The sequence below is a fragment of the Eretmochelys imbricata genome, chromosome 10 (assembly GCF_965152235.1).
Source record: "Eretmochelys imbricata isolate rEreImb1 chromosome 10, rEreImb1.hap1, whole genome shotgun sequence".
Taxonomy (NCBI): Eukaryota; Metazoa; Chordata; order Testudines; family Cheloniidae; genus Eretmochelys; species Eretmochelys imbricata.
The window spans coordinates 60,903,017-60,920,634 of NC_135581.1; the positions used below are offsets into that span (position 1 = coordinate 60,903,017).

At 38.5% G+C, this 17,618-nt stretch overlaps 1 protein-coding gene across 2 annotated transcripts in view; it reads right to left on the minus strand.

Annotated features, from left to right (window-relative positions):
• The window catches only part of UNC13C (unc-13 homolog C), a 387,958-nt gene that overhangs the window by 162,669 nt on the left and 207,671 nt on the right, over window positions 1-17,618 (minus strand). For both annotated transcript variants that reach the window (XM_077828069.1, XM_077828068.1), the window contains one exon: window positions 3,244-3,377. In XM_077828069.1, the coding sequence (XP_077684195.1) occupies window positions 3,244-3,377 (134 nt within the window). The remainder of the gene's footprint in view (window positions 1-3,243; window positions 3,378-17,618) is intronic.

Genomic DNA, 17,618 nt, shown 5'->3' on the forward strand with positions numbered 1-17,618 from the left:
ATAGGCCATATCCTCCCCAACACTGCATAGTTGAGCATGGGCCAGTCGCTTCCAGTTCACTACTATTATATGTCTTTGTAAGTCCCCCATCACTGTAGTATCTAGGTGTCACTGTTTGTTCTGTATCTGCCACCCTTATATGCATTGTGAAGTCTGTGTTCTATCTGCTTGCACATCATTGAATGTACTTTTTATTGCCTATATCTAAATGATTCTGGGATTTGGGTTTTCTGTAATTGTGGGGGCATTGTTCTCTATGTTTCCTGTATCCAAACATTTTGTGGAATGTGCGTTTGCATCCTTTATATCCACATATCTACCTTAGCTTTGTGACTGTATTTAGTGCTTCTGGATTACCCAAATAATTTCTAAGTTTCCTTATCAAAACTCCTACTTGGTTCCATACCTAAACCAATTAATTTCTGGTTGTTGCTTCAGTGGTCACCTGTGAAAAATTAGCAATACTTAACACAGAGCAGTAAGCTGAGGAAAATCCCGTCCATCTGCCCCCCCAACACAAACATTTTCCGTATATGGAGAATATGAGATAAGCATGAGAAGTGTTGACATGTTCTGACTTTTTAATGGCTTCCACTCTGCATAACCAAACACCACCAATGAAAAATAATAACCCAGGATCAACTTCTGCAGTCTTTATTGAAGCAAAGTTTATTTAATTTACCTCTAAGCTATTGAAGTAAGAAAGAGTTTGCTTCAAGTAAGGACTAGAAAATTTGGCCCCTAGACAGCAATCCATTTTTCCAGAGGGACAATTCCAGAGGGACAGAGGGACTGTATATTACTTTAGGCATTTTAGTGTTCCACGTAGCAGTCATGAATTTTCACATTTCTCAGGGAGCCAAGCAGACCTCCATGACAGTGCTATATGATTCATTTTGTTTCCTCTTGTTACAATTATTTCTGTCTTTTGGGCCATCATTTTGCCAATTTCTCTGTCACTTTCACAGAAATACTACAAAATTTCAGTTCATCCAAAATACTGCTGCCAAAATCATCTTCCTTGCTTGCATGACAGTTTTTAATCCCTAACTCATACAAAGTTATTTGGTGGAACTTGTCAACAGAGAGAAGAATAAATTAGGTTTCACTGTCACTACTTATTCACTTAACACTTATTTTGAATGTTTAAATGTGTCAGGTTTACAGGTCAACTCCCCGGATCCCTCTTATAATAGTAAATTGTGAGTTTTTAAATGCAGCCACGCTTTTCCCTCCATTGTTTTGAAGAAAGCAGATCCACAAGTAAAGGGAAAACATAAAAAGCAACACTGTTTTCATAGTGTTTAACACTAATACAGGGCTACATATAAATATTCAAATCTACAAAATGAAAACTGAACCCAAATTGAAAGAACAACAAGAAGAGATCTTACTATAAGAGCCAGAATTTAAGTAAATACAGGAATATCAAACTAAAAATGTATTAACTATTAATGTTAACGATTCCCATAATTGAAATCATAAACTAGATCAGAAATTCCAATCCATTCAGCTCTTTAGTCTCTCAGAAGATTAGCCTGGGATTTTCCCTCAGAAAAAAGTATGGAAAGTATATCCAGTAAGTTTCTCTGGCACTGTTACATGGCTATACAACACTGTTACATGGCTATACAACATTATCTAGCAAATAGCAATTGCAGCATACTGTTTTAATCATGTCACTTCTTCCATAAAACATTAATCCACCAAACAAAGAAATATTGTATAATTTCATTTCAAAAGTTAAAAAAAGGAATACCACTTGGTCTTTCTATTTAAATCATATGACCGCAGGGCCCAGCTCCTTCGTAAATTTTGTATGGCACTAAGCACAAGATTCCTATCCAGATAGTTATTTTTTTTAACTGGGATCCTGGTTCTCAATTAGATATTAGTATTGTAAAGGACTGAACAGATATTCTTCATCCACTATAGCAGAGTCAGCCAGAGAAGAACATCTCATACGAGATTCTACATGCAGAGAACAAAAAGTAGGTATTAATTCCTATAAACTAGCCCAGTAAAGCCACAAAGTTTTACACAGCATTGAACACTTAAAAGTGCTACAAGAAGTGAATCTTCTGATTCTTTTGTACAGTAGAACGGAATTCTTAGATGAACTCTCTCAGCATATACACTGTAAATTGCAAATTGAGTGGAAAGCTCTTATTTAGAGATGGGCCAGAAATTCAAAGTTTGGATAGAACTTGGTTTCCCAAAACTCAGGTACATTTCAATCCAGAGTTTTGGTTTGGGACCACTGATCCTTTTCATTAAAACATCCATTTCCCTTTGCTGACAGCTACTGCTATATGAGGTACTGTGCATGACGTTAACTGTACAGACCTGGGAGAATCCTCTATTTACTCGTAAGTTAGTTAAACAAGTATTAAATTAGTCTGGAACCTAACAGAAAAATAATATTTACTATTTAAATCTTGAACATCATGTTTTTCTTCTGACTTGCATTCACTTAAAGAGCATGTTTCTCTTAAATCACATTAGAGGCTGCAAACTGCACGGACTCCCACAGAAGCCAAGGAGAATTCCACTGTGAATCAAGGGCACTATTGAGGCAATCAAGTCATGTCTCATCAATCACACAATTGACTAGCGCTATTCAAAGTGCTCTATCACAATGTTTTCTTGCCCCCCAGAAAATATGTAAAATTAGTACTCCCAAAAGTTGTGGAGAAAAATGTTTGAGAAAAATGAAATTCCTATTACTCTCCATTGTCAGACATGTAAGAACTTGCGACTGGAAAGCGTGGGGTTTATAAATGAAATGACAGGTAACTACGCTGGTTTCTCCTAACCTTCAGCCCTGATTCTACAATCAGATCCACGGAGGCAGGGCCCTGACAATTACAGTGGGGCTCCACGTGGCCATGATGATCCCTCTCAGCTGGCAGGATCAGAAATTTAAGGGGTTTTTGATGCAAGGATTTTTGGGTTTGAAATATCCTTAAGGACTCAGCTCATGTCTATTTCTATCCATTCCTATTTCTGAGTTGAGGAGGAGGAGATTAGTTGTCATTTGCTTTACTGTTTTTATATTCTGCTTTTGAGGGAAGAAAGCAGTTTTTAAAAAATGTACCAAGTACAGTTTTAAGCTCCTGTCTTTCAGGTTTTGCCACTTAATCAAATCTAATCACATCAAAACTGAAAATGCTGAAGTCCAGTGTATTTCCTTTCATTAAATCCCTGATTTTTCATACAAATTTTCCAAAGGAGGGTACTTACTGGTTCAAGACAGGCGTGTATGCAGTTTTATCCTCATCAATGATGGTAACCATCAGAGTAATGAGCTGGGCCCAAAAATCCAAATTCTTAGTGGTTGGTCCCTGTTCTTCCCGAGGAACTTCCTGCTTCTTACCCTGTTAACAAGATTTAACAAAATGCAGGGAAAATATCTAAATGGTGTGGTTTCAATTATTCATCATTGCTAGAGAGAGAGAGAGAGAGGACATATAGTACTCTGCTCCCAATTCAGAAAAGAACACCAACATGTTTCACTTTAAGCATGTGCCCAAATCCCATGAATTTAAACACATTCTTAATTCCTTTGTTGAATAGGAATGGGTTAAAATGCATTTAGTGTTTTATTGAATCACAGCATATATGGAAATACTCATGTACAGAGTAAGTGTTATATCAGATAACTTGAAGCAGCAATGTGGAACATTTCTTGTTTTAAGATTCTGAATTTTTTGCAATAAAACAGATACATATAAAATAAAATTTAAAAAAACCAGAAATCTATATATCTTTTTGAAAATGAAATCATCCTTTTTCATGAATAACAAATCTGGCAAATAATAAAGTCCCTCTATATTTCCCCTCATCATAAGCTTATATTTTGTCCACTACTGTCTAGCTGGAAGTATCTATCAGGATTTTATTGCTGAAATAACTTTCACAGAGTATGCTGTCCTTTTTGCCTCACTCAGTTACACTTTCAGAAAAAAACTTTATCTCTGTAGTCTGGATTTAGCAAATTTTAATCTAGTCTCCCAAACGATGGAACATCTCAGCTCTTGGCTTTTCAGACACCGACCTGTACAACAGAGAGGTCACACACCAAAGTCAATAAAAATAAATGTGTTGCATAGAACCAAGTCACAGGAAGTTGCAAAGCTATGAGAAAGATAAAGAGCTGGTGCATGAAGTAATGCCTTCATGAAAACCTATAATGAAAACCTCCACTATCTGTGATGGCACAGTACCTTGCAAATTAACCCCTAAGTGAGACACAATAATTCTGAGCAGGTTCAATGGTCATATTTTAAAGAGCTACTTGTAACTGCCCTGCCTGGATAACCACATGTGGTGGTAGGGATAGCGTCCTTCATTTGCTGGTGTGTGCATATGATATATGTTTGTGCGCGCATGTCTGCATACATGTATATTGCTTGGCTTCCTTGCTTTTTACCTCTCTCTCTCTTCTGTGTCTGGGTGATCTGCATCCCCTTCCTGCAACCCACCCAAAATAATACTCAAAAAAACCTCTTTGTCTACTCAGTCCAAACTCCTAGACAAGTTCACAACCCCCCTTTGTCCTAGGCTAGGGGCTTATCCTTACAGTTATGTTAACTGAAGACTAAGAGTTCACACCTATAAATCTCAATGAAGTGACAACTCAACCCATAACAAGGTTTCACCAAGCTTATATATATATATATATATATATATAGAGAGAGAGAGAGAGAGAGAGAGAGAGAGAGAGAGAGAGAGAGAGAGAGAGAGAGAGAGAGAGAGAGAGAGAGAGAGATAGTTAATGCTTCAGAGAAAATAATGTTTTTTTGAATGTTTAAATGTACGGTATGTACTTTGTACCTTTTATTTCTTAACCAAACATGATGACATGAAAATAGACATTGTATCTCTTCAAACACACCTAGATTATTCTCATAATAAATTAATTCAATGTTAGCTTAACCCAGAAGTTTATCTATTAATGTAGAGTTGGGAAAGACAGAAATGGAATTTTAACAATGTGCAGTTATAATTATTTTGTGGTGAGCATCATGAAGTATATTAGAAAAGTATCATTAATCGCCTTCTTTTATACACAGCTGAACTTCAAATGTTAGAGCTTCTAAATCTAATGTGATTGAATTAAAGGAAATGCTCAGTAAAATTTACAATGTGTTGTGTGATTTAGAATGATCACTGACAACCTGCAATTGTCCTGCAAACAGAGGGACTTTTAAGAGAGACAAGAGTATTTCAACACTAAAGTCTTTCAGCTCACGTAGATTACACCTTCATAACAATGCCCTGCATTTTCAAAATTAGAGATTTATTTTTAGCACCATTTTCCACACTGGTATAAAATCTTTTACTTATCTTTTACAATACAGAGCCATTTCACATTTAGTAGGGTCAGTCCATTAACACATTTCAATAACAATATTTCAGATAAACAATTCACAACAACATGTAGCTGAAACAATCCTTTGGCACAGATGTGAAAATTCTACGCCCCAATACACAAAAAAAGTGTCTGGTCTCTGTAAAGTAGAAATAGCATAAAGGTTGTTTTCTATGGGCTTCTCTGGCACAGAAATAGATTGAAATTTTAAATTAAATATTACTTTTAGACGTTTAAAATGTATTTAATTACATTCTCATGTTAGCGCACAGAAATTCCCATATACTGAAGTAAAACACCTCCTATAAAGCAAAGGACCAAACAATTACTACTCCATATGCTACAGTCTAGTAAAAATACACCATTTCAATAAATGCTAAATAAAACAAGAACAAAACCATTTAGCTCATATTTACATAGCAAAATGTCCATCTTTGTATGAATTATTGACACTCTTATTTAACAAACACTTGTCAGAGACTGTAAGAAACATTTTTAAAGGAGAAAAATGATACTATGATTTAATGCTGCTGTTGGGAATTAAAGTACCATATCAACGATGTCCTTGCTTAACAAGTTTAATTTCTATGCTGCTCTCCTGAAGCCTGTGTTCTGGTGACATAAGCTCAACATTAGCCTGTCATTAACAGTCAAGAAGTACACCCCGTCATTAAGTGGGAAGACAAGTAATGTTTTTCCTTCGATGTGCTCTTAGAAGACATTTGTCTGCTGCAATTTTGCTATTGTCATGACACAGCTAGGGCTGGTGCTGTATCTCCATGTCTATTTAGTTCCTAACAACATGCATTTTTCCCTTTTAGAAAACAACAACAAGTATAATACACTAATGGACTAGTAGTTGTGGGAGATACCTTTTATAACATCAAGATTAGATTTAATTTGTACATAAGCAGAAAGAGTGTTTACATAATTAACATGCAAGGTAATTACTAGAGTATAAACATGGGTAAATAGTATGATCTACTAACTGATAAAGGGAAATCTAAACGGCTAGATTAAAAATAAAGTTGCTGTAACATTCTTACAAATCTCCTTTTGGAGATGCAAACTGCAGACACAAAAGAGAAGCTCCCCTGGGGAAAATGTAAATCTAATATCGGCTGTACCCAACATCAGTTAGGAAACTGTGCAGCATTTGCATTTATAATATCATTGAGATGCTGAAGTAGTATGAGACAGTGTATACGGCCTAATGTTTTAGAGAATGGCATTGTTATTAAGATCCAACTTTTTCTCTTAACAAGTTTGAAAGAAACATAAATCCAAAAATAAATCAAGACGACAACATCAGCGGTCCATAGATACATTGTACACAGTTTAGTGACCCTTTTAAATGAACAGTTTTCTAATTTTGCCTTCCTTTCATTTTGGAGGATACATTATTTATTGAATAAGTTTAAATCAGAGATTACTAAGGCACTAAGCAATAAAGGAAACCTTTTTTGGGTGCTGATCCCAATCCCATAATAAAAGTCTGTCAATTAGCAAAAGTTGCTTTCTTTTGCACCAGCCATAAGGAAACAACAAGATATTAATGGATAACGTCACCGTCAACAATGGTATCTTTGAAGTGCCAAGGTAGTAGAGATACAAATAGGAGGGGGAAGTATCATAAAAAGATGTTACACAGGTCACTACATCAAAAGCTCAATAATCCACGCATCCAAAGCAGACTAGTAGAATCCCTAATAGGCATGTAGTGTCAGAGCCCAAATACAACAAATAGCAGCAGATTTCTCACTGCTGAGGCATAAGATTATGGGATTAGGTGCTGCACCATTACTTGTGCTGATACCCTGTCATGACTCTGCTGAACTTTGAAGACGACGCGGAGTGTGCTACGGTTCTAGAATTATCCTTAATATAAAATGTTAAAAGCAGATATGGGCCCCAACTAGAAGTAAACCTTGGATCTTAGTTTATAACATCACATCTGAAATTAAGCTTCCGTCAGGAATTCAATATTATCAGCACAATAAAATACTAATTTGAACCACACAATGATTGCCTTTTCACTAACTTCTGTTGCACTCAGAAGATGTTAGGTTTGTAATTAGAATCCAGTTTCGGCATTAGTCCAAATTTGTGACAGTGAAAACAACCTAATAATGATTTCCATAATAAATTGTTAATAAATCCCACTTATCCATCTATATCAGTGGTTCATAAACTGAGGTTCATTGACTACTTGTGGACTGCAGAGCTTTTGTAAATTTTGTAAGCATAGAGAGATGAATTACACAAATTTTCTTATATTACATTAAAGCTAATGCTTAAGCAGTCACAGGGATATGAAATAAGAAATGGGAAGGAGGTGATCATCACAATTGTCAATGGGATGTGAGGTGGCTCATGAGATGAAAAACTCTATCAAGATGAATTACTAAATGAGGAGATTCCTGCACTATATCATATAATCTTGTGGGTGCAATTCGATTGACTACAGTTTCAGTGTGAAAGCTGGATTTCAAAGGATTTCAAAGTCATATTCTCCTTACTCATTCAGAAGTTTTATATCATCATCATATAACTCCAGTACAATACAACACAGACACACTGAAGTGATGGCACTAGAAGTCTTGTCTCATATTTCACCAGTGTTTATGCCTGAGTATCTAGAGAAAGGCACAAAGCAGTCTAGCAAATTCAGTTTCTTAATTAGATAAGGAACACATTATTAACTTATATACACAGGCCCCAAAATTCCAAACGTTCTCTCAATCAACAGTCTCTTTAGTATTATAGACACACCATTGATTTACACTTAAGCCTGTGCCCAGAATGTTTTCTCAAGGGATCATAAATCTGATCTGTAGGCATTAAAATTTATGGTGCATTCTTTAAATATGTCTTTTTATTTACTCCTGTGCAATTACTTACAGTTACTGGGTTGCACATACAATGGTGGCCTTATTGATAACTCTCTCTAACTACATAAAAAAGCTAAGCTATAGTATAATAAGAATAAGTAAGAGTTTATGAAAAGTTATTTGCAACATATTAAAAAGGGGTGAAATCCTGGCTCCACTGAAATCAATGGCAAGATTGCCATCAACTTCAAGGTGCTAGGATTTCACATGTTTTTGGAGAAGAAAATCAAATTACATACCATGACTAATATAACCCCTTAACCTCACCCTTGCAATCAATACCAGGTATAGTGCTAGAGCTTGTTGAATTTGTTTGTACTTTGATCAAAAAACCTCCCCCCTATAATTTTTCATTCATTCTTTCTTTTTTTGACCAGCTCAAGCATTTATTGCTTAGTTATACATTTTATTGGAGGACTAGTAATTTCTCTGGAAAAACATAATTTTAAACAGCTTTTCTAAAGGAAATTATCTGTGAGCACAAATCATGTTGTTCAATCAGAAGTTATGGGCTTGATGCACAGTTATTGGGTGAAATTGTATGGCCTGTGTTACATGAGAAGTCAGGTGAGGTGATCATAATGGTCTCTTTCTGGTTTTAATCTTTATGAATCTATTAACTTTTGTACCATTGTAATCTGAAAGACAGCAGGTACACACCATAATGAGGAAGAACATTTTTTCACATAACAAGTGTAGCAAAATACACCTCTTGTAGTCACACAAAAAATTTTCAATTCAACACAGAGCTTTTTTGATATTGGCTATTAGCCAAATTTCCAAGGGACCAAAATGTGATGGATCATGTAAACAACGTGGCACATGGACTGCTATTTTGTGGAGGCTTTTAAAAATTATATTTGTAAAATAAACAAACACCAAAACACAAGGCCATTTTCTGTGATTTAAGAAAAAAATAAAAGACTAAACGCTTTACAAGCAAACACATTTTTTAATTAAGGGAACTGGCTGAAGGCTGGAAAAGTTATCTCAGACATAATGAGAAGCAATATTAAAATCTACAACTAATACCATGAGACAATTCTGAAAGGGTTGATGTATGGAAATGCTGAGTTTTCAACTTCTCTTATCAATGACTTTACTGTTTTATTGGACAAAATGCCTGCTACAGCACAAGTAAAATAATAATAGTCAAAATTCTGGTTCCCTTTAAGTTAACAAATATATTTAATGTAGGCTAACCTGTAATATTTAAGTACTTCCCTACATTGTGGCAGTTTGGTGTTGCACTGCCCCCACAAAGAACACCAGGTGGTAGACATTCTGTTGTGGGGTAAGGTTAATGCCCATGATCAATTCACAATTTTCAGATGATTGTAACTTTGGTAAATACAAATTCACAATTTTCAAGAACTAGTCCCCAGTAAGGACTATGTTCATGGGAAGTTTCAAACTTCAGTGGTTTTTGCTGGCTGTAGACCCATTCCTTACACAGTGTGGTCAAACGTAAAATAGCCAGATAGATTGTGTTCAAACTGTCCACAGAAACACACCTCCAGGCAGAGACCAGGCCTGGGAAATTTCAGCCCCAAAGTGGTAGAGTGGGAAACTCATACTCAAACTCATACTCAAGTTGTTGAGCAATGAGTTATCCGAGTGGTTCCACTGATGTCAATAGTAAGATATACTAAGAGTATATCTTAGTAAGATTACCATATGTCCAGGTTTTCCCAGACATGACCTCTTTTTTGATCCTCCATTAGGGTAGATTTTTCAAATAAGAGGAAATGTCCGAGAATTTTGTGGAACAGACATTTCAGCTCAGAAAGAGCTGTTTCTGTGCCCTGATCGGTCTCCACCCTTCATCCACAGCTGCCAGATCCCACCCACCCTGGCCTGGCCTTGCCGGTAAGCAGAGCCACCAAGCGCCTCTCATACAGGCTGCCTGCCCTGCTGAGGGGCCACAGAGGCCGGCTGGGAAGAGTGACAGGGCCAGACCCTGGTGAGAGGCCCAGAGGGAGGCACTGACCGACAGGACAGCGCTGCATCCTGGGCCTGTGCCAGCCACCCTGACAGGGAGCGTGACACTGCCCCCCTACCCGGCGAGAGTGAAGCTGCAGGTATCCCCTCCAGCATCCACCCCAAAACTTCGTCTTAGTACACACACATACACACACCTCTCCAGAACCCCCAAAATTCCCCCTAGCAGTGCCAGCACCCCCAAACTGTACCCTCCCCGAGTTCCCTCTCCCCTTTCTCCACCCTGCCAATGTCCTCCATTTGGGAACTTGAAATATGGTAACCCTAAATTACATGGGACTGACAGATCACCAATGGGAGTAAGGGCTGCACAGTTAGGTCCTGAATGTTTAAAAAGCTTATAAACCCTGTGAAAACAAGAGACTAGAATAGAAGCTGATTTGCAGCCTTAATGATGATAATGTGTCTACAACTATGGTGACCAGCTGTCTCATAAAATAAAACTTAGCACTTAAATAATGCTTTGTATTTTCAAACATTAACTACTTTTGTCAGGGCTAACATAACATTTCTGGGTGTGCAAAACTAAGAGGTTGGTTTGAGTCCAGTTGGAAATTTTGTGCTAAAGCAACAATCTAAAGGCTGAAGTTGGAACCAAGTTCGCTATCATATTTGAATAATCCGGAACATATTTTTTTGTAATTACTGCAAAGGGAAATGTATCTGTTGTTCATTTTTCACTTAAGAATATTTAACTTAAATAAATGCTTATTAATAGCCTACATATTTAAAATCCAATTCCTTCCTGCCTGTAAATAGTCCACAGATTAGATAGAAAATTCCACTGAGTCTCCAAAGAATTTTTCCACTGGAGTTGGGAGAAGGGGAAGATAGAGTCTGTCACCTTTGACTCCATTAAAGAAACAGGGGTTCAGCTCCAGAACCCATGAATTTCCTGAATTTGGGATGGACCTTGGGGATCTGCAGTGATCAGGGACACTGAGGTGGAACCTCAGTATTGGCTCTTCAGAATAGACAGAAAGAACACATGACCCAACCCTTTCTCCCTCCTTTATTTTATTTTGCTTGTTCAGCAAGTTTCAGTCCTTCCCAACATGCATCCAGAACAAAATAGATTCCATTGAAACAGTCAGCACCCTAGCCAAGAACTGAATCCTCCCTTGTCCAGGTACTTCAGCAGATATATTGGGGCTAATAACACCTGCTTCATTTTTCATAAAAGGTTGTTACAAGGAGGAGGGAGAAAAAGCATAGAACAAGAAGTAATGGGCTTAAATTGCAGCAAGCGTAGTTTAGGTTGGACATTAGGAAAAACTTCATAACTGTCAGGGTAGTTAAGCACTGGAATAAATTGCCTAGGGAGGTTGTGGAATCTCCATCATCGGAGATTTTAAAGAGGAGGTTAGAGAAACACCTGTCAGGGATGGTCTAGATAATAGCTAGTCCTGCCATGAGTACAGGGGACTGGATTAGATGACCTCTTGAGGTCCCTTTTAGTTCTACGATTCTATGAATCATGTTTGAAAATAAAACCAAATAGTGACACCTGGTGCATTTTTCCTTACTACCAACTGAAAAATATGAGCTGGTGAGCTCACTACATTCACCAAAAAGAGCAACATGTAGGAACAAACAATTAGGGCTAGATTATCACATCCTCACTTACAGAGAGCGATACCTAAACTCCACAAGCACGCCCACCAACTTCAGTGAAACTACTCATGGGAGAAAAGGCAACACAATTTTTTATTTCTAAATCAAAACAATGAAGTTAGTTCTAACTTCACCCTCCTAAATCTCTCTCATGATTGTACTGGTCCACTGAAGCAAAATTAAAATACAACTCTAAGCTACCATATGAGAGTCTTGAAAATAGAGGGTGAGCTTTTCCCATGTGCTCTGCAGCCAGAATCTACCGAATACCATTTACAGAGAGGGACATGTTGTTGCTGACATCATTATAAACAGAAGTAAACAAAAAAGGAATAATTTTGGCTCCCATTCCACTAGAAACAGATGGGTGAAAAAAAAATCAACATTTGACAAGAGACGAAGAAAATAATTGGTTAAAAAAAGAAATTTCTAAGTTTCAAAGAGGGCCTTAAAGTAATGGAGACTATATATGTAAAGACCATAAAGAAAAAACAGTTTTCATCACATAATCTCCATTTACCTGTCCACCTCTTCCTTTGCTCCCTCTCCTGTGGGAGCATTGGCCTGCTTCATTAGACCCCAAGTTCTCAGGGAGGTTGCTCCAGAAATGCCTGAAGTGTGTGTATGGGAAAATCTATTCTAGGCCTGGTGTATGGTACCAGAAGCCATTCATTACTAGAAGAACCAGGAAGACAATAATTACAAGACTGGAAGAGCACCACATATACAGAACATCTGAACAAGTCTCCACTAGATTACAAGGACCATTGTATTGGTGGGTCAAATTGATGGGGGCCTTTGGATTGAGTGGAATTAAATTGCTTTAAATAGATTTTAAAGAAGATTCCTCTATCTTTTTATCTGGAACATGTTCAGAGTGAGAAGAGAAAATACACTCTGCTGCATCCCATGAATCCACTAATGGCAGCAAAGGAGGCACAACCAAGCACTATGCTGATGTGCCAGCTGCCACTGTGGTGTAGGCTGGCCCCCATCGCCCCAAATGAACAAGTCAAACACTAGCTATGCCTATGTAAAGGGAATGGGGTGGAGGAAAGAGGAAACACCCTTAGCTCTCAAATCCCCCTCCCTCCCACCTATTATAAGCCTCACATTGCTCACCATCGTATCAAATCCCCAGCCCAGAAATTGGGGTAGGCATAGGTCTGCTCTTAAAGTTTCTTTACTACCCTGCATTGTCTTTGAGAACACACAAGTAAAACTGTAATAATGCCCTGGTCTCCGTGAGGCATATACCTAAACTGAAAGTCTTCTACAATAATAAATAAAACAAAGGTTCACAATAACACCAGGGTACTATTTTTTTTTTATAGCATAGGGACAGTAATGTTGCTCCTGCTTTGGAAATCCACACCATATGAAATTTCAAATTGTTTTTAAATTGTCAGTCATTGCGGGCCCACTACTTTTCAGTGCAGCAGACATCATGCTTTGGCTTGAAAGGTACTGAAGATACGCTATAGAGCAGTTTATTAAATGATTATATGATGTAGTTTAAATGTTATTATTTGTTAGTGGTTAACATGAAGTTTACTTTCTAAAGAAGGAACAACAAAGATTTAGATCAATCACACCTAACTACACCAAAATAAATGATATCATTTTCTGGTCCAAAAGGCAGAAGGACATTTCTCCTTAGCATCATCTGACAAACCTCGTTTGCTTCCTAAGGACATTAGTCAACATCGTACGCAAGTCTTATCACTCAGGCAGCGACGGTAGTTCTAGCAGTTAGCAGACCCTCTAGATGCCAAGTCACGAAGCAGCACTCTTTGTTCTGAAACTTCGAGTACTGCATTTGTGTAAATGCATGTAATCACAGTGCTTTTACAATCATGGTAATGACATACACAAATTACTTGTTCATATCTGTTTATGCTATTTGGTAAATTTGGGCCGGTGTGTCCAACAAAGCTAGCCAGAAATATAATTTTGACACAGGGATGAAGGGGAGATGCAACGGGGTAGCATGAAGTTCACTTTTAGATGCAAAAACTTGCTTATACTAGTGACATTGAAAAATTCTGAGAAACTTAATTGAAAGTGTGTTTATTGTTAAACAGGATGGTGGCTATTATGCAATATGGAAGATCAGAGAAAATATCTATTGTTGTTTGTGACTATTCAGATGGCCTTTGGGTTTGAATTAAAATATATGCAAATCCTGGAGGCTTCAAAATAAAACAACTAGGCTCTGACCCTGCAAGAAACTCTATGCAGCCAGACCCCCTGTACCATTGGAGGCCCCAATAACAGAGGATAGAGCCCCACTGAAATTCATGGGGCTCTGTGTAGCTGCAGGGCTCTGTTGTGTAGGGTTTTTTCATTCAACCAACAGTCAGCTGAAACACCACCTCGTGACCAATCACACATTACAAATAATCAAAGTAGGCAGTTTGTGAACACCCTGTAGTCTGAAAATCATTTGTCTGAACTATATCATCATCATGGCAAATCCCAAAGGGTCATAGCCTTCATGCAGACCAAGCACCATACAGACTGATCTCTAATTAGGTCCTTAAGGCGGTCTGGCTGCAGGTTTAGTTTGTGGCATCACTGCGCTTATCATACCACTGAAGCTTTTGGCAACCATGTGATACAAAGCGTGTTTACCAAAGAAAGCTGATACACGGCTGGCAAATTCATTGGCCTTCCATCCTGATGGACGGAAAGTTGCCGAAACTGAACCAGTGCCAATGGAGGCCATTTGTGTGTTTCACTATGAATATCTTCATCGCTGATCCTGTTCTGCTAATACACAAAGACAACATGAATCAAAGACACCATTCTGCTGCACTCACATTTCAGCGCTGTACCATAGAGTTGGTATGCCCATGGTTATACAGATCTGCAGCTTTGTAGCAAGCTTGATGTCATCCCCACAGAGGCTGCAGATGGGCCCGAAACACGGCAGCAGCTACTGCTACAAGAGCGTGCATATCTTTTGAGCAATATTCGCATTGTCTGAAGTATATGGCAAATTTGTAAAAACACTGAATACATTTCATCGCGAATGAGGCTGGATTGTGAATGATATGCAAGCCCTCAAAATGGCAGCATTTGCCTGATTTTTGGTTGTGTGTGCAATCAGCAATATTTAAGGGCTGGGCAAAAGGTCAGGTTATGCTTATTTTGCTCATACTAGTTTATCCATCCCTCACACCCTAGTGATAGCAATACTGTTGGAGTTCATGGTTCCTAACTTCAATGTTTAAGTTTTACAACTTGTGCTATTTTCTCCTCTACCTGATCCCTACTACCAGTGGATGATGAGCTGTCCTCTTTACCTTCAAACCAGTCAGCTTGGACATGCTTCTAACAGGCAATTTTATGTGTAAGAATCGGTCTGCAGTGTTTTAGTTCAGTTTCTCCCTGGGAGAGAAGTTTCTGTGCTGAAAAGCACAGCAAGAACATATTCCTCTGATGCCTTAATGCACTTTATCAAAGATTTCCCCGTTATTGTGGCTAGCATGCTGCCTATCGAACATACTGCAATAACACACTGAAAGGCTTTAAAGTGCCCCTTTATTCACCATATTTTAGCAATTGTTGGTAACCTTTTTAGAGCATCTAATACTATACGAAAATGTGGTAAAGTTTCTCATTTGCAAAGACTATTTGGTATTGCGCATACATTGGCATTTTTCTGACAATAATTCTGAAGTACAGAATTCTGAGAAGATAACTCATATGTTATTCTGTAACTTTATTCCAGGTCTCATTTTCTGGAAGTTAATTTGTAGTTTTCTATTGTACATACCCTCTTTATAACACAACTGCTATTTGTATTTATATTGGAAACTGATCACCAAACTCTTCTGATTTCTACTTTACTGAAAAATTGGATAAAGTTTTCAAAAGCACCTAAGTGACTTAGGCCCCTAAGTTCCATTTTCAAAAGTGACAGGCATTTAGGAGACTAAGACTTATTGAAAGTCCAGGTGACTTAGGTGCCTAAATCACAAAAGGTATATATACACTGCAATTGGAGGTGTGATTGCCTCATGGCTTGGCATGCCTGTACTAGCTTTAATCTACCGAGTATGGCTAAAAATAGGAATGAAGATGTAACAACATGGGAGTCAACATGGGGTGATCACTGCGGGCCCTGTATGCGTACTTGTGTTCCTAGCCCATGCTGAACCTGTGCCACGACATCTTCACCGCTAATTTAGTTGTGCTAGCTAGATTAAAACTAGCACACATATGCCAAACCGTATTGCAGTTGTAACCCACACACCTCCTGGGTGTGGTGTTCTGTCCCATCTAGTGGCACCGAGACCACTTACAGAGAGATTAATGAATCTGCTCTACTGCTTTAGCTAACAGCCATATGGATTTTAGCTCATGCAGTAGAGTAGTGGTGGGCACCCTGCAGCCTGTGGGCCACATGAGGCCCATCAGGGTAATCCGCTGGCAGGCTGCCTGATAGTTTGTTTACATTTGCGTGACCGCGGTTCACCATTCCCGGCCAATGGGAACTGCAGGAAGTGGGGTGGGCCACAGGGACGTGCTGGCTGCCACTTCCCGCAGCTCCCATTCGCCTGGAATGGCAAACTGCGGCCACTGGGAGCTGCGGGCAGCCATGCAAATGTAAACAAACTGTCTGGCGGCCCGCCAGTGGATTACCCTGATGGGCTGTGTGTGGCCTGCGGGCCGCAGGTTGCCCACCACTGAATTAGAGGCTCATGTACTAAGTTCCAGAGGCCCCATGTGCAATCCCACCCGCCGCCGACCCGGGTCTGTCAGCATCACAGTTACACCTGAAGGTCCCTTTGAACATTTTACTCAATAGTAACATATTGACTGCTGTTTCAAGTGAACACCTTATTTGTATGGGTTTGCTGGAATATATTTATAAAATCAACACAAACTGAATAACTAACAAAGAACATGCCTCCAAAAAGTACACAGATCAGATGTCAGATACAGAGTATGCCAACACCTTTCTGCAGCATTCTGGTACTAAGGGATATTAAATCCTTTGTATTGATCCAAGAGCCACTTGGAGAACAGGGGCAAGCTGATTTGCTTTATACCCTTCTCACCAGGTGGAAGAGACTGCAAAAAGAATGACTGAAGTGACTGCAGAGTTTGTGAGAAACAGCCAATTCTTTTGTTTGCTCAAGAAAAATATAATAGACACAGTGACATATTTATACACTGCCTATAAATGCTTTATAAACTACTTTTCTATCCACTTCAGTGTAAGGTAGCCAGCTTTTCCAGTCACTGCCCAGTGTTCATTAGAAAGTGCATGTATTGCAGATGCTCCATGAGGAGTTGAATACACTGCTGCTTGCTCATAGTGGCTTTTCCTCATCAGAGTATTTCCTCCAGAATAATGAGGCCAATAGGATATCAGCCAGTGAAGATGGTGAATATGTCTGTGTGCCATGATTTACATATCACAGTCATCATTTGGTTGTTAGCAGCTGCATACATTATTCCTTATTTTCTGGCATAAAACAGTCATATGGTATGGTGGCATGCTGTTAGCAGTTGCCATGTTGCACCCCAGTGATTGCCATTCACTGGTAAGACTTCACTCCAGCACATTCCCTTTCTAACAACCACCTGTCAATAAGTGGAAAATCTAGCTCTCCTATGTGGTGGCAGATAGAAGGAAAAGTGAGGAGGGACAACTGAAATAATTACAAGGTTTTTGTGAATTTTGTTACCATTTGTTTCAGACAGCTTACAAGTCCTCAAAATTC